Raw genomic sequence first — 23,546 nt, 5'->3', positions numbered from 1 at the left:
TTATACATTTGACACACTTTTAATTTAATTCTTACACATATTAATATATTCCTAATTTAATATATATAGAAGATCAAATTCAGAATGTATTAATCTTGTAACAATCAAATTAAAAATGTATTATATATATATATATATATCAAATTAAAAATATACATGGGAGTTAATAATTTCAATAACCAAAATCACTGGTGATTACATGTTTGAAGACCAATTTAATATTATATATATATATATATATATATATATATATATATATAACTAAATTGAGAATTCACGACATATATATTATACATATGTATTGAATTATATATTTAACCTATTAATAATAAATTTAATATTATTTTTATCATTTATTTTTTTAATCAAAATTTACTTTAGTCGGGTAGCCCTGACGACATATGGTTAGAGAGTTATGTCTGTGATAAGGGCTATCACCGCGGAACACATGGTCAGCTCTGCAACCCTCAACAGCATTATTTGTCTTCAGAATTTGTTTTAAAAAAATTAAGTTTTATAAAAATAATAATTTAAAAAGTTAAAACAAATCAAATTTTATATTATTAATATAATAAGTACTTTTTAGTTAAATTATTCGTAAATGATTAGCATTTGTTAATTAATTATATATATATATATATATATATATATATATAACCTTATGGAACGTTTAACTACTAACTACTACTATATGTTAATCAAATCAACATCTACTATGATGAAAGTTGTAATCAATGCTTTTTTAATGGAGGATTTCATGTAACAGTCAATTCCACCAAACTCATAAATAATTCTGAGCCACGTTAGTACCCCAAATTAATGATTACATATTGTGGATTTGTTGTCAAAATGAGTGCATGCAGCTAAGTTTTGACCTTTCTTTAAAAATCTTGTCGCGTATTATTTATTTACTTTGATGTATATGGTACACACATCTTTTAAAATAGATAATTAAGATTAATTAATACTCATCAAATATATCTTAAATTAGCCAAACATTATATTACTATATATTTTTATTCTTATATATAATATTTAAGAACTTAATTTAACAACATTAAAAACATTAGTTAATAATAATAAATGTGTTATTATATATATATATATATATATATATATATATATATATATATAGTAATGTTTAAAAAAATTAGATAGAAAAAAAAAAGCAGCAAGTCAACCTCATTTTCTATAATAGTCTTTACAATTCCTCAATCAATAGGCTTGGTTCATTGGGTTGAAGTTATTGGTCACCGAAAAAGTAAACAAACAAGTTGATGTTAGCAAGCAAATTAAGTAGCAAACCAGGTAAAGATGGCACAATTTGGTAATAACAGCAAAAAAGTAAGGGTATTGATGTATTGATACGAGTATAAATACACGTTATTCCAGCATATGCCGTATTGCAATTAACTGGGGAAGAGATGGCTGAATGGTGCTGAGTGCGTTCTTCTTCAAATCTCTTCTCATCTTTCTGTACCGTTTCTTCTTTAGGCCACTCAAGGACCGAATAAGTATTAACAATAACAACATCACATTTGCAACGCAACTCATACACGAGAGGTACCACTCTTTGCACCATCGTTCAGACCTCAATGACCACACTCTCATCTTTGATGTAGAAGGTGCGTTGTTGACATCTTCTTCGGTCTTTCCATACTTCATGCTCGTTGCCTTTGAAGCAGGAGGGCTTTTAAGGGCCATCGTTTTGCTTTTAGCGTACCCTTTTGTTTGTTTAGTTGGGGAAGAAACGGGAATGAAGATCATGGTCATGGTGTGCTTCTTTGGGATCAGAAAAGAGAGGTTCAGAGTTGGAAGCGCGGTTTTGCCTAAGTTTTTTTTGGAGGATGTTGGGGAAGACATGTTTGAGGTGGTGAAGAGAGGTGGCAGGAAAGTGGGGTTGACCAAGTTGCCGAGAGTGATGGTGGAAAGCTTCTTGAAGGAGTATTTGGAGATTGATTTTGTTGTGGGGAGAGAGTTGAAGGTGTTCAATGGCTTCTACGTGGGGTTGATGGAGGAGACAAAAGCCATGCATGATAATTTAGAGATGGTTCGAGAAGGGAAAGGAAACTGTTCTGATATCATTGGAATTTCAGGGTTTCACAAGGATCTTGATCATTCCTTTTTCTCTTCATGCAAGGTTTGTCTATCGCTACTTTTTAAATTAATTAGAATCCTTAGCTGGAACCAGTCATCAATTATTTCTCTTTTCTGGCACCATTATTTCTAATCCACCTTATAAAAATTAATCATCTTTTCTAGTAATGTAACTCTCACTAACTCCAACAATTCATACATTACCATCAAATACGAGATTTTTTTTATTAAATAGACTTTTTTTTTTTGTTAGCGTGAATGCTTAACTATTATACTAACTTGTTATATTAATTAGTTGATCATCAGTAAAACAACCTTTTGAAGATGAGACATTTTTAATAATAAAGTTCTTTAAAAAAAATTATAAAACATATTTGATCTTTATTTTTAATAATAATATTTTTTAGTAAATTTATTAAAAGTTTAGTAATTTCACATAGTAAAGAAAGAAAGTTTATTTTCAATCAATCATGAGAAGGTTAAAGTTTTGTTCTCATTTTCAAAAAATTCTTCTACTTAAGAATTATTTTTATTCTCTTGTATCAAATACTACATTATATATATAATATAAAATAATAAAAAATCTACTTATTTTAAGAATAAGTCTACTTAAATCTACTTTACTCAATAATTTATATTCTATATTAAATTTTAATAATTCAATAAAGTCAACAATTTAAAAAAAATTAAAAAAATATTTAATACTCTGTTTAATTAATTTAAATTAATATATAATCATAAAAGTATGGACTATTGAAATTTAGATAGACTTATTAATAAAGTATAGGTGATCTCTCTCTCTCTCTCTCTCTCTCTCTCCTCTCTCTCTCTCTCTCTCTCTCTCTCTCTCTCTCTCTCTCTCCTCTCTCTCTCTCTCTCTCTCTCTCTCTCTCTCTCTCTCTCTCTCTCTCTCTCTCTCTCTCTCTCCTCTCTCTCTCTCTCTCTCTCTCTCTCTCTCTCTCTCTATATATATATATATATATATATATATATATATATATATATATATATTTCGATCCATTTATTTTTCAATTCTATAGATATTAGTTAAAATAAAACATTGTCTATACTATATGTCACCATAAGTTTTACTAAAAAAAATTAAAAACAAAATCGCTAAATTGTTTTTATTTTTTAAAATACAATTATATTTTATTTGTTATTAATTTAATTATCAATTTAAATTTTATTTTAATCAATTTAAATTTTTAAAACATAATACTTTTTTTTAAAAAAAATGATGAAAAATAATACAAATTACAACAAATAAAGTTATGATTTTTCAAAAAATATTTCATTACAAATTTTTTAAAACAAACATGTCATTTTTATTTTTAAAATTAGTTATATTTATCTTTCATTTTAATCTAAACTTTAAAATCTTATCTAAATGAATTCCATGTTTCATTAGCTACTTATTTATTTAAATTTAAAATACATCTACAATATATTTTGAATAATACTTGCGTGAATTACCATTTACAATTAACGTGTGATTAGTTGATAACATTATCCCTTAAACATGTGACGATAAGTTTGTTATATTTTACTAAAAAATGCTAGAGTGTGAACTGATTTAAATTATGTGCAGTTAATTTTGTTAATTATGCAGCCCATGTTAAGAAAATAATACGAAATAGGAAAATATAAGTATTTAATAAATTTAGAATATAAAAATAATTAGTTTTAAAAATATAAGAAAATATTTTTTAAAAGTTTTTTAAGATGAAAGGTGGAAAGCAAATCCATATTAAAAATAGTATTTGAATGCTATTAATTTCTTGGAAGTAAGAAGGCGTGCAAAAATGGAGTATTTTATATCTCATTACTCCCCTTTCCCCAGCAAAAGAAAATATATTAATTTTACATAAACCCCCACCAAGCAGACCAACTATATTTCATCACTTCATTAATTCTCTATATATTTCTTTATAGGAAGTGTACACGGTGGGCGAAAATGAGAAGAGGAATTGGAAAAACCTAGGAAGGGAGGAAATACCCTAAGCCACTAATCTTCCACGATGGAAGATTAGCACTAAAACCCACACCCCTAACCACTCTAGCCATCTTAATGTGGCTCCCATTCGGCTTCACCCTCTCCTTGATTAGGATCATAACGGCCCTCACACTCCACAAAACATCTCAATTACCCATGTTGGCGTTTAGTGGGCTTCGTCCCACAACCTCAAGGCCCAAAGCCCAAAAACTCAAGGCGAAGGGCAATCTGTATGCATGCAAACCACAGAACGTTACTCGACCCTCTCTCTATATCCTTCGCGTTGAAGAGAGACTTAATGGCCGTTACCTACAGTTTAAGCAAAGTGTCCGAGATGCTAGCACCCATAAAAACGGTGCGTTTGACGCGGAACCGAAGCGAAGACGCTAAGAAGATGAAGCGGTTGCTGAAGCAAGGTGACCTAGTTGTGTGCCCCGAAGGAACCACGTGTAGAGAGCCATATTTATTAAGGTTCAGCCCTTTGTTTTCGGAAGTGTGCGATGAAATTGTCCCTGTTGCTATTGATAGCCACGTGACTATGTTCCACGGCTCCACCGCGGGGGGTTTTAAGTGCTTCGACCCCTTTTTCTTCCTCATGAATCCAACGCCGTCTTACACCGTTAGGTTGCTAGAGAAAGTGTCACCTTCTTCGGTACTTGCAACCACTAATAATACTTTTAACTTGGACGCCAGGTTTGAAGTGGCAAATCACGTGCAAACGCAGATTGGCAAGGCCCTCGGTTTTCAATGCACACAACTTAATAGAAGAGACAAGTACTTGACTTTGGCCGGTAATGAAGGTGCTTAGTTTCTATTTCTACCACAAAGACGTACTATACTAATATAATAAATATTAATTACCCTTTCAGTTTTTAATAATGTATGTTGATCATACACCAAACGCTATTGCTGTCACTTGTGAGTTGTGAGTTGTGAGTTGTGAGGGAAAATAGATACTATGGGCAAGAGAAATGCCGCAAAAATTACTTTGCTTCATCTTGTCCTTATTATATTTTCGCCATTTTTTTTTCTTCGTTTCTGTGTTGTGACATTTTTTTATTTATATTTTTTATGATTCTATGTTGTAATATAGTAAAGCATTATTGATTCATTCATATCTTCATGTTAAGCTAAGCTATATAGATTCATTTATAAAGCGTATATCTTATGGAAACTGATGATCTCTAGGCCCGCATGACAGTTAATCTCTTTAAATTCCCTCATTATTCCTCCAGCAAATTTGATTTGATATGGCAGTGTTTAAAATCGAATTATAAATGAAGTGGGAGATGCTCCAAAATTTTAACTCTCCTCATCATTGTTGGTGGAGTAATTAATATATATATATATATACTATACTAAAGAGAATTTATAATTATCCTTGTAAACATATTCTTTTTTATAATTAGTCACGGAGTGTTGGGCAGAGAAGTTGCAATAGTACATATATTGAGACGTGTGATTTTCATTACGATTATTTTTATAATATTTTTTTTTATTTTTATTAAGAAAAAAAATCCAAAAGCTATGCGATTAATTTGCAAATTAACGACATGATGTATGGCTTTGAATTTAAATGATTATAATAGCCATTGCTGGGAATTTAAAAAAATCTGGTATGTTCATAAATGTGACACGCACTTGAATCGCATTTGTCATAACATAGAGGAAGCATTGTTTCATCAAAGATTGCGTTTTTTCAAATGATAATACAGGGAAAAAACTAGTACGGTAACAAAAAAGATAAAATTAAAATGGTAGAAACGGGACTCAAATGAATGACCTGTCCCCATCCCTATAGTAACTTTTTTTATTCTCCGCATGTACACCATTAACATGTTGTTTATCAGTCCGACATAGCATATGAGTTTAGCCATGACATAGCATGTTGCATCCCGCATAGTAAGACAAAGAGTTCAGCCTTTAAATTCACCGTAAAAGCCCATAATCCACCGTCTTATAATAAAACGGATCAAGATCGTCTACAGTTAAAAAAGAACTACACACCGCATAGTAAGACAAAGAGTTCAGCCTTTAAATTCACCGTAAAAGCCCATAATCCACCGTCTTATAATAAAACGGATCAAGATCGTCTACAGTTAAAAAAGAACTACACACGGTGCAGTTACAGATTGCACCATCATATTTTCAAAAAAATATTTTATAACATAATAAAAGAAAAAATTGACGGATGAGATTCATGCAATTTTCAAACTGTAGAGGATAAAATCCATAATAAAACAATGGATCCTTATTCTCATATATTAGTAGAAAAAGAAAAAGAAAAAAAATGTAAACAATAATGGAATGCAATTTAAGTTTTTTTTTTTTTTTTACTTATTCATATTTATATCTATATTTTTAAAATTCATGATATGAAATAAATTAAATGAAATTAATTTGCATCTAAATTTTTAATTTTAACCCATGAATTATAAAGATAACTCGATTGTATGCGAATGCAACAATGTTTTTTAAGGGTAATTCAAAAGTATCTAAAGACCATATTCAATAAGTATACACCAGTAATAGAGTAATTGATTTAAGTTACAAGTTAATAAGATATTTTATATATTAAAATATTCAAAATTAAAATTGATAAATGTATATATTTTTTTATCTTTATATTTAAAATTACTTATTATATAAATAGGTTATTTAAATATATTATATGAATTTAGAATAAAAAATGACTATAAATATATAAGAACACAAGTAATAAGTTACATGTCACTAAAAATATTTTTGTATAGTATAGAGATTCGTATTTAATATATTAAAAAAATTCTTATAAAAAACTTCTAAAAACATTTTTTATACGGTATAAAAATTCGTATTTAATATATATATATATATATATATAATTTGATAAAATAATATTATTTGAAAATATTAATAATTAAATTAATTTATAAAATAAAATTTTATCGTATTTAAGAATGATAATTTTATTTTACTTGAAAATTATTATTTTAGTATAAAAATGATCGCACTATGATAAAAGTAAGAAACCCTATCAATGAATTATATACACCTATATTAAAAATTCACTAAAAAAATAAATTTAAATTTTGAATGTTCATTGTAAAAGGTGGTTATTCTTTATTGTTTATTTTTTTATGTGATTAATGTTTATTAACTATTTTATTAATAAGGAAATTAGGTGAAGAAATTTTATGGTTTTTACGATTACAAGACATCATATATTGATAGGTGTTATACAAACCTATGTATAATTGATATTTATAACTCAAATCTTTAAAGTTACTATTGATTTAACGTGTTTATTAAAATTTATTTTTAAATGTATTAACATATATTTTTTATTTTTTATTTTATTATTAAAAAATTTATTCCTTATTCATTTTGATCCTTTAATTTTAAAATTTAAGTTAGTATTGTTCTTTGATTGTTCTTGATCTTGGGACGTGATTTTGAATTTTTTTATAAATGATTTAAGATAAAAACTTGTTTTATTAAATTTTTTTATTATATTAAATAAGCAGATAAGGTTAACTTAACATTTTTACTACATTTAAATTATAATTTTACTTCAGAAAAGTTAGTTTCTAACTTTTCCATAAGAATAGTTTTCTGGAACAATTTATGTAAAATCTATTTTTGAGAAACAATATTTTTTATGAATGTTATTTTTTAAATAATAAATCAAAAGTGAAAAATTAATATTTCCAAAAAAAATAATTCCTATGTACCAAACACCCCCTAAATTTAATTATACAAAAATAATGAATTCAACTAATGTTCAAAAATAAATAAAAATGACTCTTTTGATCGGTAATGAATTGAAAATTTAATGTTATATTATTTTTCTAATTATTTATGTGTTCAACTTTTACATAATTTTTATCATGTCGAATATTTTCTTTATTCAAACACAAATTCAATTTTTTTATATAAGTTAATCTAATGAAATAAATTTTACTTATTTAATCATTCATAAAGAGTTCAGATTTATGTTTTAAAATTGAAAACATCCACTATTTCAGAAATATATTAACTCAAATTTTAAATTTAGATGATTAAAATAGATATTTTAAAAGATAATAAGGAACTAAAAATAATTTCAATAATAAGAAAAAAGATTAAAAAAAGTTTATTTTAGCCTAAATTTAAATGACCAAAATAAATTTTTTCAAAAGATATAAAACTAAAATATATTTTAATGGTGAGATAAAGGACAAAAAAAATATCTTAAAAATAAAAGACCAAAATTGTAACAATCTCATAGGTCATACGCTCATATAACATCACAACAACATAGCGACATATATCATTTATCCTAAAATTCCATACAAAGTATAATTTAGAGATCATGCATATGTAGTATGTATATAGTTGAGATTTCAATAATCATTCGAAAAACATAATTTTTGGTCATTAAAAATAAAAAAAAAATCCCTTATGAAATTTAAAATTTCAGAAATATACAAATACAAAGACTTAAACATCAATTGAAGAAAAAATCATAAGTTAGCCTAAACAACTATATACAAGCTAAGAGATTGATATCTTTCTCCCTTTGCTATAGACTAAATCCATGTTAAACTTGTATGCTTCCATGTCAAAAACATGACCATTGCAATCAACACATAAACAACATGGTAAACTTGATATAAAAGAAATACCACACATAAACTTAGTATCATCATCGAGTATAGTACAATTTGAGTATAAGTTTACAATGATATTAGTATGTAAAACCAAATCCTCGATAAATTTTGCATGCCACCTATCTCCCAAGATACTATATGCCCATCTAATACTAGGTTAGGATGTGTCTCTTGTGACCACTCACGACTTATATGCTAACTTAACATTTAATTTTTCTTAAATCAAGACACAATCATTAATAATGAGTGTAAAACAATTTATACTGCTTTTACAACATGTTTAAATGAGAAACATTTATTATAAAAAAAAAAGACATGTTTACAACTTTTAAAAAGTACGTTTCAAAATTATATTTTTGTTTTATGAAAATATATATTTTTCTCTTCAAACTTAAAGGTGAGTGCTAAAATATCTAAAAATCCTTTTAGAAAGAGTATAAATAGTTATGGTTTTAGAAGTATATTATTTATTCTTTCCATAAATAAAACTCAAAAACAAATTTTTCTTTTATAAAATACTTTAAAGGAAAAAGATATTTAAGAAAAAAAAAAGTGCACTATTAACCGACGGATGTGTATCTAACAAAAGGCATCTTCAATATATTTTTTGGGGTGTGCTCTTGGTTATAAAGTTGCAGTGCAGGACCGTTTAACCCAACAAAGAAGGGCCCGGTTGAGAAGTCACATATTGGGCTAAACTAAGTGGGCCGAGTGAATACCCAATCCAATTCACTTAAAAGTGGGAATAAAAAAAATGAAAAAGAGGGAGGCGGAATGGTAATTATAGAAGCTTCATCTTCCTTACTGATTAGGTCTGGTCGGTTTTATAATTACAATTGCACAAAAGCATTGTTTATTGCTTAGCTCAGCCCTAGCACCTTCAGCCACCAATTTGTTTGGATCGGGTTTGGGGGATTAGGGTTTTGATTTTGATGGGTACGGAGAGAAAGAGGAAGGTGAGTTTGTTCGATGTGGTAGACGACTCTGTGGCCAAGATGGCGAAAACCAATGGCGGCGCCAATAACAGCGTTGTTAACGCTCTCATCAATCGCTGGAACGCAAAGCCTTACTCCCAACGCTACTTCGACATTTTGGAGAAGAGGAAAACCCTCCCCGTTTGGCACCAGAAAGACGACTTTTTGAAGGTCCTCAAAGATAACCAGACTTTGATTCTCGTCGGTGAAACTGGTAGTGGCAAAACCACTCAGGTTTGTTCAACTTGTGTTATTTGTGTTCTCCTATGATGTTTTGCAGTGTGTTTTATGTCTTCTTTTTTTCCCATTTGGATACGCCAATATAATCTAGGTTTTCTGTGTGTGTATGTATGTCTCTAATTCGTTAAAGTTTTGTTTATTTATTTATTTTGGGGGCGCAGATTCCTCAGTTTGTTTTGGATGCTGTCGAATTAGAGACACCCGATAAACGTAAGAAGATGATGATTGCGTGCACTCAGCCTCGGAGAGTGGCTGCGATGTCTGTTTCGCGTCGTGTGGCCGAGGAGATGGATGTAACTATTGGCGAAGAGGTTGGTTACAGTATCAGATTTGAAGACTGCAGTAGTGCAAGGACGGTTTTGAAGTATGTTTGGTTTTGCTATTATCAATTCTAAGCTTGATATGACTCGTCTATAGTTTTTTTGTCTGTGTTGTTTGGTTTAGTCTCAAGTGGAGTGCTTTGTTTTACAGGTATCTTACAGATGGTATGCTCTTAAGAGAAGCAATGACAGATCCGCTTTTGGAACGATACAAGGTTATTATTCTTGATGAGGCTCATGAGAGGACTTTGGCCACGGATGTGCTGTTTGGCCTACTGAAGGAAGTGCTTAAAAATAGACCTGACATGAAGTTGGTTGTTATGAGTGCGACTCTTGAGGCTGAAAAGTTTCAGGGCTATTTTTTTGGTGCCCCTCTCATGAAAGTTCCTGGAAGGCTACATCCTGTTGAAATTTTTTATACTCAGGAACCTGAAAGGGATTACTTGGAGGCTGGCATTAGGACAGTGGTACAGATACACATGTGTGAGCCTCCTGGTGATATACTTGTGTTTCTGACCGGAGAGGAAGAGATAGAAGATGCTTGCCGCAAAATAAATAAAGAAATTGCTAATCTGGGAGATCAGGTGGGCCCTGTCAAAGTGGTACCCCTGTATTCTACCCTTCCTCCAGCTATGCAGCAGAAGATTTTTGAGCCACCACCACCTCCACTGAAAGAGGGTGGGCCACCTGGAAGGAAGATTGTGGTATCAACAAACATAGCAGAAACTTCCTTGACAATTGATGGCATTGTTTATGTCATTGATCCCGGTTTTGCTAAGCAGAAGGTTTATAACCCACGAGTTCGTGTGGAGTCTTTGTTAGTATCACCAATATCAAAAGCTAGTGCACATCAGAGATCAGGGCGTGCCGGAAGAACTCAACCAGGGAAATGCTTTAGACTTTACACCGAGAAAAGTTTCAATAATGATCTTCAGCCTCAGACCTATCCTGAAATTTTAAGATCAAATCTTGCCAACACAGTTCTTACTTTGAAGAAACTGGGGATCGATGATTTAGTGCATTTTGATTTCATGGACCCTCCTGCTCCTGAGACCTTAATGCGTGCATTGGAAGTGTTGAATTACCTGGGTGCGCTGGATGACGAAGGTAACCTAACAAAACTGGGTGAGATTATGAGTGAATTTCCCTTGGACCCACAGATGTCAAAGATGCTCGTTGTTAGTCCCGAATTCAACTGTTCAAATGAGATTCTGTCAGTTTCTGCCATGCTCTCAGGTATTATTCTTCTATTTTGTTGCTTTTTTGTGTCTGTCCAGTTTCCCCGCATAATGCTAAGGAAGTGTAGTTCTGCTGGGATCCATTTTGAAATGGACTCCCTGCTGTTGTGCATGTGCAAGATGATAATCTTGTGAATATGATGGGGGATGTTTGACTGCTTTCATGTGTGCTTAGTTTGCACATGAAAGTGGTCAGTCGAGTGTGTCCTGTTAGGTTGTCATCAGCAACTGTCTTCTCTGGGTTCCATGCCCCCGGTTGGCATGCACCATAGGATTCTAAGTAAGTGCTGATGCATTAGTTGCAGTTTCTCAGTATAATCTCATGAAGCAAATGGTGTGGTCTCGCCTCTATGCATCTGCTGACCTACCGTGGGCCTCCTCTGTGATAATCAATTTCTTTCTTTAGTACCCAATTGCTTTGTCCGGCCTAGGGAGGCACAAAAAGCTGCGGATGAAGCTAAAGCTAGGTTTGGGCACATTGACGGAGATCATCTCACTCTCTTGAATGTCTATCATGCATACAAGCAAAATAGTAAGTAGTTATTTCTACTATCCCCTTTTTTTTCTTTTTAATAATAATAGTTTGTTAAATTATTGAATTTTAATATTAACTGTATTTTTTGTAAATGTTTTTTCAGATGAGGATCCCTCTTGGTGCTATGATAATTTTGTTAATCATAGGGCATTGAAATCAGCTGATAATGTTAGACAACAATTAGTGCGGATCATGTCCCGGTTTAATCTGAAGCTATGCAGCACTGACTTTAATAGCCGTGACTACTATGTCAACATACGAAAAGCTATGCTAGCTGGGTATTTCATGCAGGTAGCTCATCTGGAGCGTACTGGGCACTACTTGACAGTGAAAGACAACCAGGTTTGTTAAGACTTAAGATGAACTGCTTTTGTCTTCATCGTTTGTCTTTTATTTGTATTATTATTGGTAGAGTTCGACTGTCAGCTATAGTATTGTATTTTTATGGTTTCTAATGTTTCTGTTCTGTTTGTAGGTGGTGCATTTGCATCCATCTAATTGTCTAGACCACAAACCTGAATGGGTTATTTATAATGAATATGTTCTTACAAGTCGGAATTTTATTCGTACTGTTACAGACATACGAGGGGAATGGTAAGATTTTTCTTTGTATGTAGATTATTGATTATGGATGTTTATATCAAGATAGAAAGTCTATGCTAGTTATGTGTGATGTTATGGGAAAGCCTGAGGAAAGTGGGAAATTGTGTTCAATTATAATGGTATCTGCATGATGAAAAACGTTTGAATATGGTGAAGTACTCTGGGAGATGCAATTTATGACTCTGAATTACATCCCTAGGTTTTTGCAGGGATAAGAGTTGGGGGAGGCAGTTGAATTGTCAAGTAGTGTTGTGTTTTTTATTTGATTTCGGGTTATCTAGTGCTCCTAGTTCTGAATTCGCTACTATGCATTTCTCATCTTAAACAGGTTGGTTGATATAGCACCACATTACTATGATTTGTCTAATTTTCCACAATGCGAGGCAAAGCGTGTTCTTGAGAAACTTTACAAGAAGCGAGAGAAGGAAAAGGAGGAAGCCAGGAGCCGCAGATGAAGTCCTTGCAATCCACTATTTTTGCCTTTGGATTTGGATTGGATATTTCGTCTTCTGCAGCTGAGATCATGATTCCTCGTGGCTGTTGCCTTGTGCTACCCTTTATTATTATTACATCTGAAAGGATTACTGATTGTCGGTAGTTTAGTTAAAAATGATTTAGTTTCTTGTACCATTGATAGAGTAATAGTGAACATTTTTTTATCACCCTCCATCTTCTGTTGTACCTTTAGTGCAAATTTGTTTCTGGTCGTTAGTCTCGTTAAACGATAGATACTCATATAAAATGCGCGTCCGCCGGATTTCAATATTTGACTGATAGAATGATATGATACATACTTAAGGTGGGAGTGTTTATTGTCACACATCTATATTTATCTTTTAACTAATTTTTTGCTACTAGTCTCGTAACTTGGACATGCATGCAATGTTATCTATACAGCTGTAAGTTTTGTTGCAATATATGATTTCCGTTAAACTGAACTCTCGAAGTTTTTACAAAAAACTTTATGCCCATTACGGGGTTGAAATGAAATTGCCTTTGTTTTTTTGAAGTTGTTATTTAATTTATTTATCAATATATTTGACATCAAAAACATGAGTTCTGAAACATTTTGATATAAAACTTTAGTATTAAATATAACTACTCATGAAAATAATAGTTTTGCAGCTTGTTTCCGGTATGGTAGTCTAGATGATTTCATTTCAGAGGTCTCGTGATGATGATGCTCGTACCAAAAAATAAAAGTTCTCATGATGCTTATGTTTTTTATTTGCAAAACTTGAATTAAAGATGTTCTAAAGGAAGTAAATCTGTTATTTCTTTCTTTGGTTTGCCCAAATATCCTTAGATATATGAAGATTCAAAGAAATATACTTTTTTTCCCTACATTAAACATGAAGAATGAAATCTTCATCGCATACTTGGGAGACATTTATCTGACAATCATATTGATCCATGTCGTTAATTCCTTAACTCTTTGAACAAACATGTACTAACAACTAGTCATTAGAAAGTTGAATTCACGTTGCATCTATAAATTTCAAAATTTTAAAAAATTTAACATGAAGAAATTTATTGACTTAATTTTTTTTTTATTTTAATATATTTGGATAAAACAATTCAAACTTTCTATTTAGATAAAGTAAGTCAATATTCGTCGTATGGAAATTTCATCTTATATGTTATTTAAAATTCCATTTTATTTTGAAAAAAAAAATCTCTACAAAATTTTCTTAATCTTTTTTAAAATTTTCTATGAATTTGGTACCAAACAAATCATTTTATTTAGTTATATTTTAAATTCAATTAAAATTAGGTACTAGATGCTTCTGCACTAGCCACACAGTACAGTTGACAATTAGGTGCTAGACAGTTCTGCACAAGCCACACAGTACCCTAACAAAACAAACCACAGCATTACCGGCTATGGACAACATATGTGATTATGTGGGAGTTTGGGAACGGGAACAACCGGTACTATTATCCTCGACAGTTTCATGAACCTCAAACTTTATGCTTATCTCCACTCAAACTTCGGTATACTTCATCTATTTCAACCTGTCATAGTGTCACCAATTTGTGAGGAACTGCTACATGTATTAACAACTTAAACAGGGTTGCAAAGACTAAAGAGAGCAAGGAAGAATTACTTGATAATACTTGAGCATATTATTTCTTCTCTTCTTCATTGTTGAAGTCACCAAGTCTATTTCCATGTCAAATGGTTGCGGCTCTAATATCACCCCTTTGATATATTCAAAGCCCTTCAGCTATTACGTTGAAAGACACAAGTTACAAAGGAAAAAAAAAAGCATTGGAGCACCAAAAACTGTAAATAGAACACAAGCGTGAAGGAATAAGTAGTCCATTCATAGCATGATATTATTTCAACATCAACATTTGTTACCTTGTTTCTATCAGCAGTCATCTTGAGTTCAGATAACACATGTTTCTTGAATTGGTCTAGAGAACATAGTTCTAAGAAAGGAGCCATGTAACCATTTGAAAATGCCCACTTCTTGGTAATTTCTTCATTTGGAACCACTACTGCAACCAGCGCTGACCTGAAGCTATTCCCATAAACCCATACCTTGCAGAAGAAAGCCAAAAAAGAAAAGAAAAGAAAAGAAAAATCAAAAACCTACTAAGAGTATAATTAAGCAGCGAAAATTGTAGGCATCAACAGTACTGAATTCATGAAGATGCTTACATCTTCAACAATTGGAGTGATTCCATAAACATTTTCCAAATGCTCAAGAGCAATATACTCTCCTTGAGAAAGCTTTATAAGATTTTTCTTCCTGTCAATAATCTTTACAACACCATTAGGTTGCAGTTCTGCTATATCCCCTGAGGAAACCAGGTACAATCAAATCAATCCATATAATTATTTTTAAGAAAAAGTGAATATTCAAAACAAAAGAAAAAGAAGTTTGGAGGTAGAAAAGACAGATCAACCTGTGTGAAACCATCCATCTCTTATGGCATCCCTTGTTAACTCGGGGTTTTTGTAGTAGCTAGTAAAAACAGATTTGCCTCTCACACATATCTCACCACATGAAGGACTTCCAAGAGGGTTGTACCCCATCTCTGGAACCTCCTCCAGCCGTATTTCATTGTATACAGATACAGAACCAACAGTACCAAGCATGCACATTTCATCAAGAAAGGCAAGAGTAGTTGACCCACAAGTTTCAGTCAAACCTGAATTAACCATAATGTCAACATTTAGAGCGTTAGTAATACACTTACTTCCATAAAATTATGAGTGGGGCACATTAAATAAAAACTACAAAATTTTATGGTTTCTAATTAATTTCGGTCAATAATAAAGTGTTCAAATAATGTAATAGGAAGTCTGTTACTAGGATTTCATTGTATTGCATGTTTTATTTATGTCGCAAGTCCCAACAAGTATTTATGAGCAGTATAACAAGATAGTTCATTACCATAGCCTTGACATACAAAAGCACAAGAAGTTACGCGCAAGAATTCTTCCACCTCTGAGCTCAAGGGTGCACCTCCAGCTATTATTAGTCTAATACGCCCACCTAACCGAGCTTTGACCTGACTCAACCGGGTGGGGAAGAGAAGGGTGAAATTTTAGTGAAAGTTTACCATGAGTAAAAAAAAAAAAGTCTAGTTTTTACAAAGATAGATGGCATGAATTGGGAAATTGGCATAAAAATATGGAAAATAGTAGTTTCAAGATGCAGGTTGTAAAATGTAAAGATTAGATACAACCTTTCTGAAAGCTAACAGATCTGCTAAAGGTGATGCATTACTGTGTTTATATCCTTTGTTCATCCAGGCAAGTTTGCTGTATCAAAAATAGCAAAATTACATGAATACAAAATCCATGCCTTCATTAAAAAATACTGAAAATTATATAACCATGGAATATCAACTTACTATTTGTAAAGCATGCCAAAAACTGTTCTCCTCACTGGATTGAGTTCTTCCACTGATTTTTTGATACCTGAAACGGTTGGTCTATGATGAGTTTTATACTTAATTCATATAAAAAATTTGTTTTGTTTCTGATGTGTGAACTTGCCTTCATGAATTTTTTCAAAAACTCGGGGAACCCCGGCAAAAAACGTTGGTTTCAATTCCATTAGATCACCCGCCAACGCATTTAGATCCTTCACGTAAGAGATTCCAAAAATTCATAAGATTTTAGAGCAAGAAAAATATTTCAGAACCCAATTAATGTCCAAAAGTAGGACACAATATGTATACATAAACTTCATAATTTTTATATATAATGACTCTTAAAAAATCAATTATATCTCTTAAAAGTTAAAATATTAAGTAATTCTTATGAAATTAAATCTCATTATAGATTAAAATAAAAGTGTTATAAATCTTGTAATATTTATAAATAAGTTGAGTTTTTAATTTTGTTTTATAATAGGAGTGTAAGATAAAAAGAGCAATAGTTGACTTATTCTTACGATTGATCTAATACATAATTAGGTCTAAAGCAAATTTTCAGGTGAAGTTTTTTTTTAAATTAATAATAATATTTTTTGATAAAAGAATAAAAAAATTAGAGATAAATCTTTAAAAAAAATTATATTTGTAACTTTGTTTAAGATAGAATTTTTAAATAGAATTTTTACTAAAAAAATGAATTTCAAGTTATGAAACTTAAAAAAAATTATATAAATATTAATATAATTTTTTTAAGAGATACTAAAGTGAAAGTCTTATTGACTTCGTCCTTGGGCTGATCTAACTCAATCTCTTACTTCAAATTCAAGTTATGTCAGAAATGTTTTAAAGTTGTATAAAAAAAAGTATTTAAATAAAAAAAATACTTTTTAATTTTGATGATATACTTATGTTGAAAGTATATCGGACAAATGTTGCCTCAGAAATATATTATACACACCGACATGAGATTCTGTAAATGTTTTGGTATTTGATATTAAATTGAGGGGTGGTCCTTGAATATGTTTTCAGAAACGGATGGAAAATCATTAAGATTATTTACTTGGTTATACAGATGAAACTGAACAGATGTATATCAGCACTTTTGTTGTTTAAGCTATCATTTCTCTCTCATTCGAACATTTCCTTTTTCTAAGTACCATTGCCCTAACCAGCAATAATTCAATCAGCACTGTCCAAGTCTTTGTATGGATACTCCTCAGAGCATCACTCGATTTAGATTTACTATATTGTCTATTAGTCTAAAGTTTTGTTACCCTTTTATTCGCATCTATCTTCTGCATTTTCTACTCATATTCATATTATAAATCATCAGGCATATCCAAAACAGCAAAATATTCCTCTATAAACATACCCCATGGTAGTAACCCACAGATGCTCCCTTATGGAAAAAGTACTCCTCGATCGTGCGGTCAAGAATATGAGCCAATGGGAGGAAAGACAAATACACATCTTCCACAGTCATCTGTGCAAAATAAGATACACGTCTCAGAATGCTAGAAAGGGGAGTGTTAGAATCTGAAGCAAATATATAAGTACAAAAAATAACATGTAAAAGTCAACGTATAGTATTGAAATATATAACGTTTATGGGAAAAAGTTCATCCCTGAACACCATGAATAGTTTTCCCGTATACAAACAAAGTACTTTAAACTTAATAGATCAATATTGCTTAGTTGTGGTTGCTAAGAGAAAAAAGTTATCACACCACATAAATTTTGCTTAGTTATTTATGTAGTAATTGATTCAACATAGTTGAGACAGAACTTCATGTTTACAAGATATATATTGTACATCCGATTAAATTTACGAGGATTTAGGAATTATTGTTGTATCACTCTATGCAACTGAAGTAGAGGGAAAATAATATCATAAAAAATGTACCTTTTCTTCAAATTGTTCCAAGAAAAGATCCATTCCTCTTACGAATGCCGTAATGTTTTCATGGGCCAAGACTACACCCTTAGGGTCTCCACTGGTTCCACTTGTATATATTATTGTGCAGATATTACAAGGCTGAGGTGGTAAAATGTTTGATGGATTTTCTTCCCCCTGTAAGATGATAAACTGTTCAGATTGACCCGAATATAGATAAGCATGACAATTCACAGTTACAGCACTTGGGCTATATAGAGAACAGTATTGATGATATTTTATATTGAGCATCTCTGGCAATAGTTCTTACTGGGTCTTAATTATAAGTTCGGCTTCAAAGATAGAGGAGATTGAGTTAAAACTCACGGTGTAACAGTTATTGTAATTGGTTCTTAACATTATAATTTTTTTTTAGCAAGAAGTATAAAGATGTTGGTAATATATAAAAAAAAAAAGAAAAAAAAAAACTGGTGCATTATAAATATTAGTAATAGTATCCACCTATAATGATAACAAGCTATTACAGAGGAAATATTTTATTTTTGTATTAAGAACGAGTAGTGTGATAGACCAACCATGTGCAAGAACTCTTCCCATGAATATGGCTTAATTCCAATGGTGATGGCCTTGTCTTTCTCTTTCTCTGTTAATGAAGTGAAAGAGACCATCGCTGTATCCACAACAAAACTCAGTTAAATGCCTTCTGTCGCAACACATAACGTTACAGTATCCACATTTACCTTTCAGTCGTTGAGAAGATTTACAATCAGGATTCAAAAGCTGAAAATAGTACATGTACACAGTCAGAACCTCTATTTGCCTGACATGTCTCATATAAATATAAATTCATCTTATCTCAAGAAAATGACCCTTACATGTATAACCTTCTTATCTTGGACAAACACAAAATCTACTTCTCCATTATCTATAACAAAGTTTACAGCACCTGGCCCTGCATTTGGTGTATTAATTTGTCACAATTAAGTGCCATGTTTTCTTTAAAATTTGGAAAATCCAAAGAGTGGTTCTAACTTTATCATTTAAAATTTTATAGTATAGGCATAGCTCCTAATTGTAGGAAAAAACAGAGGAAACAGAGAGAATAAAGTAAATTCATTGGATTTTTTTATACCAAGGGTGTCATAGAGAGGAACACAAATCAAGCTGTGGGCGCAACAAGCCTACATTAATATAAACATGTTTGTGAATTATGTCATAGGATCATATCATGAATAATAGTTGAAAATTTGAGAACAAAATGGATAGGGAAGTGCCAAGTGCCAAACCTCCATTGCCACGATCCATTGAGGACAGTTAGCTCCATAAATTCCTATTCGACTGCCCTGTAACGGAATTTCCACGACATATATTAAGAAAATTCCCTTAAAGAGGCAAGACAAGTCCTTTTGCAAGCACTTACAGGTTCAGCACCAGATGCTCGTAAAGCAGCACCAATATGCAGAACTTCATCATAAACTTCCTCATACGTCTTCCAGACATATGGTCCTATCTACAAACAAGAAAAATAATAGTAAGAATTAAATTCCTTTATTTTTCTGGACTTGAACACATAATAAAATAAATCACCAAAAAATACCTTTCCATCAACAAATTCACGCCATCCCAACATACGGTTCTTAGGATACTTTTTGACAGCCATGCTGCATTTACAACCATCAAATCAAAGAAAAGGTCCATCAATTTTTATATCTATAGAAATCGAACTCAGAGTTTACAACAATTCACATATCTGCTCAACTAAACGAGTTAGAACCCTCAATAGAAAGAGTTGATTTAAGTCTCTTAATAACAACTCATTATGAAGAATGAGAAATATCATTCATTAATGATTAATCAAACTCAACCACTAAATTTCCATTTGCTAGACCTCAACACAACACATTATAGGGTGAAAGTTCATTATATAGAACAGTATCTTTTAGCTTGGAGTTTTACTCCAAAGCAAATACCTGAAAATATCCCATGCACTATTTAAATCAGGATCGAGTGGAGGAAACTCATTTTTGGAGAGGAGGTTGCGATATACCGGACCTACAGATAGCTCACCATTAGTACCTTCTCTTCCTTCCTCAACCTTAGCTGCAAAACTCTTCATCCTTCTGGATTATTACTCTCTGAAACCTGAGCAAGCACTTGTAAGAAGAACACCAACTCCATCCATGCTGTTGTTTTAAAACAGTAACCCGATGTTTCTCTTTTAAAATTCCAAAATTAATAGTGACAAAAATAGAGCATGACGTGAAAGATAATGTGGCAAACTGGCAATATGACATGACACACCAGCAACTTGCGCCTATGAGCAACTCCAATGGGAGTTGCTTGTCCTATGAAACAACTCAAATCCCGGTTTTTTGTTATTGGAGAATTCTGACGTGGCAACATGAGTTGCTTGAAGAAGAGAGAGAGTTGCTTCTTCAAGCAACCGTTCCTTACCAGATTTTAAGCAGATCTTATTGAACATATTTGGAAACGTTTCGAAAATAATAATGATAAAAATTAATTTCGTATAATATTTATGTATTTATTATTACTTTATTTTATTTTTAATATTTACTTATTGTGTATTTTTTCTCATAATTTATTTTCTTTCATTATAGCGTAATTATCTTTTTTAATAAAAATTTAAATTTGGTTCATAAATAATTAGAAAAAAATTCTAAAAGTTGAATTTCTTAAAATTTCTTACCATTGAAGTAAATTTGTGTTTGAGTTGCTTAATGCTGATATGGCACACTAGGGATCACTTTTTTCATTTTTCAATACATGAAGCAACTCAAATGAGTTGCTTCAATTGGAGATGTCCTAAGCAAATAGATTTACCGTTTGCGTGTATATTAAAACCAGTGCGGGAACGTGGAACCCGGGTTCCAAGTGGCAACGGATTTTGTTGAACCATTTGCACAATACACATTGAATTCCATTTATTACCTTCATGGCTCCATTGCTTTGTCTTGTCTTTTTGGGCTAAATGAAATGTAAGAATAATCTCTTGTACTTCTCTTGGTAGTTTGTTTTCTCACGTAAACTTCATCTTTCATCTATTTTTTTTCTCCTCCCCAAAATCGTTTTAAAAAAATATAATCTTATTTAATACTACCACATCCTTCATTTAATTTCTACAAAAATTTATGACAATTTTAATATCCAAAAATCTATATTTATACTTTTTTCGTTCTATAATAAATAGGGTATTTAAAGAAAAAAAAAAGCTTTAAAATAAAGATTATATTAGTTTAACAATGTAGTATTAATTATTTCTTTTTTATTTATCTTCATAATATTCTTTAGGAAGTGGTTTTTTGTTGCATCTAATCATAAAGTTAATTTTATAAAATTATTATTTTTATTTATTTATTAATTTTTCTTGGTGGATGTTATTATGATATTCGATGAGGTTAAACTTGAGATTTTTTTAAAAAAAAATCTCAAATAAAGTTCCAAAAAATGAAACATATAATAAACAACATATCATATTTAATATATATTTTTTTCAAACATACTTTGGAGCCTAGCTAGAGATGAAGTTAGAGTGGGCTGGATCCAAGGAATAAGCCCAGAGTCATAGTGAGTTGGGCTATTAGGGGGGAACCTGTGAGGTGCGAGTCTTTGTCCTCCTGCACTCCTGGCCATGGATGCTCTAACTCTAACCCCAATTTCTTCAGCAACCACATTCAGTGGTCAACACCATCGCCACCCACTGAAACGCTCACTTTTCAATTTCGCACCTCCGAAGCAAAACAGAAGCCTCGGAATCCGAATCCGAATCCGATTATCCTCTTCCCCAAACCACAACGAGAACCAGTCTTCTCCCGGATTGTACTCCGCCAAGAAATTCGACCTGACGGCGTCAAACGTTGACCTGGTTCTGGACGACGTTCGGCCCTACCTGATCGCCGACGGAGGCAACGTGGACGTTGTCTCGGTGGAAGACGGCGTGGTATCTCTCCGTCTGGAAGGAGCGTGTGAGAGCTGCCCCAGCTCCACCACGACCATGAAGATGGGAATCGAGCGCGTTCTCAAGGAAAAATTTGGAGACGCCGTTAAGGATATTCAGCAAGTCTACGATTACAACCAACCGAGGGAGACAACGCCCCAGGTTACTTTTATTTCTTCACAAATTAGTTAGAATTATGAATTAAAATTAAAAATGAAATGAATTTGTGGATATTATTGTGTTGGAATAGGCTGTGAATAATCATCTTGAGATATTGAGAGCGGCCATTAAGAATTACGGTGGCAGCGTGCAAGTGTTATCTGTTGAAGGCGGGGAGTGCCACGTTAAGTACGATGGACCTGACTCCATTGGATCAGGAATCAAAGCAGCCATCAAGGAGAAGTTTCCAGATATTGTCAATGTTACCTTCATCACATAGCATAGCAACAACCCCATTCTTTAGTTGGATATGTTTTTTACTGTTTCTATATTTGGAGTCCAAACTTTCTCTGCCGCTCAATGTACTCTCGTTTCTTCTTTTCATTGGAATAGTAAATGTAAATTCATTGAATTATGATTAGCTTTCAATCAATATATATTTTAATAAATTATATTTTTAGTTATTTATCTTATTTTTTAAATTTATTTTTGTATTTTTTCTTTTGAAATATTTATTTTACTTTTTTTATCCCATAAACTAGAATTAATTAGACCATTTTAAAATAATAATTATTTTTAATTTTAAGATGCAATTTTAAATTTTTTTTTTATTAATTCAAGATTTAAAACTTATTTTATTAGATTCACACATATAAATATTATTAAATACAACTAAAATTTGAATAAAAAATATTATAAATATGATAAAAATTATATAAAAATAAATTTTTAATTGTTCATGAGACATTTTTTTTATACAATTTTTATTATATTTATAATCTTTTGAAGTTGAACACTAATTAAATTTTATAATTTTTATATAATTAAATTTAATGTTATAAATTTCACGTCTTTTATTAAATAAAAAATTTAATTTTTATAAGATTAAATTTAATATTATAAATTTTACGTCTTTTATTAAATAAAAAGTATTATTTTTTAAAGAGACAAATTGATCTAAATGTAAAAAATAAATAATTAAAATAATATTTTAATAAACAAATAAT

The 23,546-nt window shown here is 31.2% G+C and overlaps 4 protein-coding genes across 6 annotated transcripts; 3 read left to right on the top strand and 1 right to left on the bottom strand.

Annotated features, from left to right (window-relative positions):
- Positions 1-1,395: 1,395 nt before the first annotated feature.
- On the top strand, positions 1,396-5,208 carry LOC109814758 (putative glycerol-3-phosphate acyltransferase 2). The gene is given in 4 exon segments (XM_020379266.3): positions 1,396-2,140; positions 4,033-4,092; positions 4,094-4,333; positions 4,335-5,208. Coding segments are annotated over 4 exon segments (1,575 nt in total). The 5' UTR covers positions 1,396-1,432; the 3' UTR covers positions 4,902-5,208.
- A 4,302-nt stretch (positions 5,209-9,510) lies between these two features.
- LOC109814742 (putative pre-mRNA-splicing factor ATP-dependent RNA helicase DEAH2) lies at positions 9,511-13,452 on the top strand. 3 transcript variants are annotated; one of them, XM_020379241.3, is made up of 7 exons: positions 9,514-9,932; positions 10,100-10,302; positions 10,410-11,494; positions 11,903-12,028; positions 12,135-12,373; positions 12,507-12,625; positions 12,963-13,452. In XM_020379241.3, the coding sequence occupies exons 1-7, from the start codon at positions 9,657-9,659 to the stop codon at positions 13,087-13,089; spliced, it is 2,175 nt and encodes a 724-aa protein (XP_020234830.1). In that variant the 5' UTR covers positions 9,514-9,656; the 3' UTR covers positions 13,090-13,452. The 3 variants fall into 3 exon arrangements, 1 of the variants encoding a protein (XP_020234830.1); XR_014434918.1 differs by lacking the exons at positions 12,507-12,625; positions 12,963-13,452 and having other exon boundaries at positions 9,511-9,932; positions 11,802-12,028; positions 12,135-12,159; XR_014434917.1 differs by lacking the exons at positions 12,507-12,625; positions 12,963-13,452 and having other exon boundaries at positions 9,511-9,932; positions 11,796-12,028; positions 12,135-12,159.
- A 900-nt stretch (positions 13,453-14,352) lies between these two features.
- On the bottom strand, positions 14,353-20,670 carry LOC109814741 (long chain acyl-CoA synthetase 1). The gene is made up of 19 exons (XM_020379240.3): positions 20,396-20,670; positions 20,023-20,086; positions 19,846-19,935; positions 19,712-19,768; positions 19,558-19,606; positions 19,301-19,377; positions 19,166-19,205; positions 19,001-19,095; positions 18,435-18,602; positions 17,904-18,014; positions 16,650-16,737; positions 16,505-16,571; positions 16,337-16,412; positions 16,042-16,159; positions 15,551-15,796; positions 15,303-15,442; positions 15,000-15,182; positions 14,743-14,862; positions 14,353-14,650 (listed from the first exon to the last, which is right to left on the bottom strand). Exons 1-19 carry the CDS (start codon positions 20,539-20,541, stop codon positions 14,597-14,599), a joined length of 1,989 nt encoding a protein of 662 aa, XP_020234829.1. The 5' UTR covers positions 20,542-20,670; the 3' UTR covers positions 14,353-14,596.
- A 1,310-nt stretch (positions 20,671-21,980) lies between these two features.
- NFU1 (NFU domain protein 1) lies at positions 21,981-23,003 on the top strand. The gene is made up of 2 exons (XM_020379265.3): positions 21,981-22,542; positions 22,631-23,003. Exons 1-2 carry the CDS (start codon positions 22,075-22,077, stop codon positions 22,817-22,819), a joined length of 657 nt encoding a protein of 218 aa, XP_020234854.1. The 5' UTR covers positions 21,981-22,074; the 3' UTR covers positions 22,820-23,003.
- The last annotated feature ends 543 nt before the right edge of the window (positions 23,004-23,546 follow it).

The sequence above is a fragment of the Cajanus cajan genome, chromosome 6, assembly GCF_000230855.2.
Source record: "Cajanus cajan strain Asha chromosome 6, NIPB_CcT2T_4, whole genome shotgun sequence".
In the NCBI taxonomy this organism is placed as follows: domain Eukaryota; kingdom Viridiplantae; phylum Streptophyta; class Magnoliopsida; order Fabales; family Fabaceae; genus Cajanus; species Cajanus cajan.
Note: the sequence above shows the minus strand (reverse complement) of the source record. Positions and strands in the feature narration are given on the sequence as shown.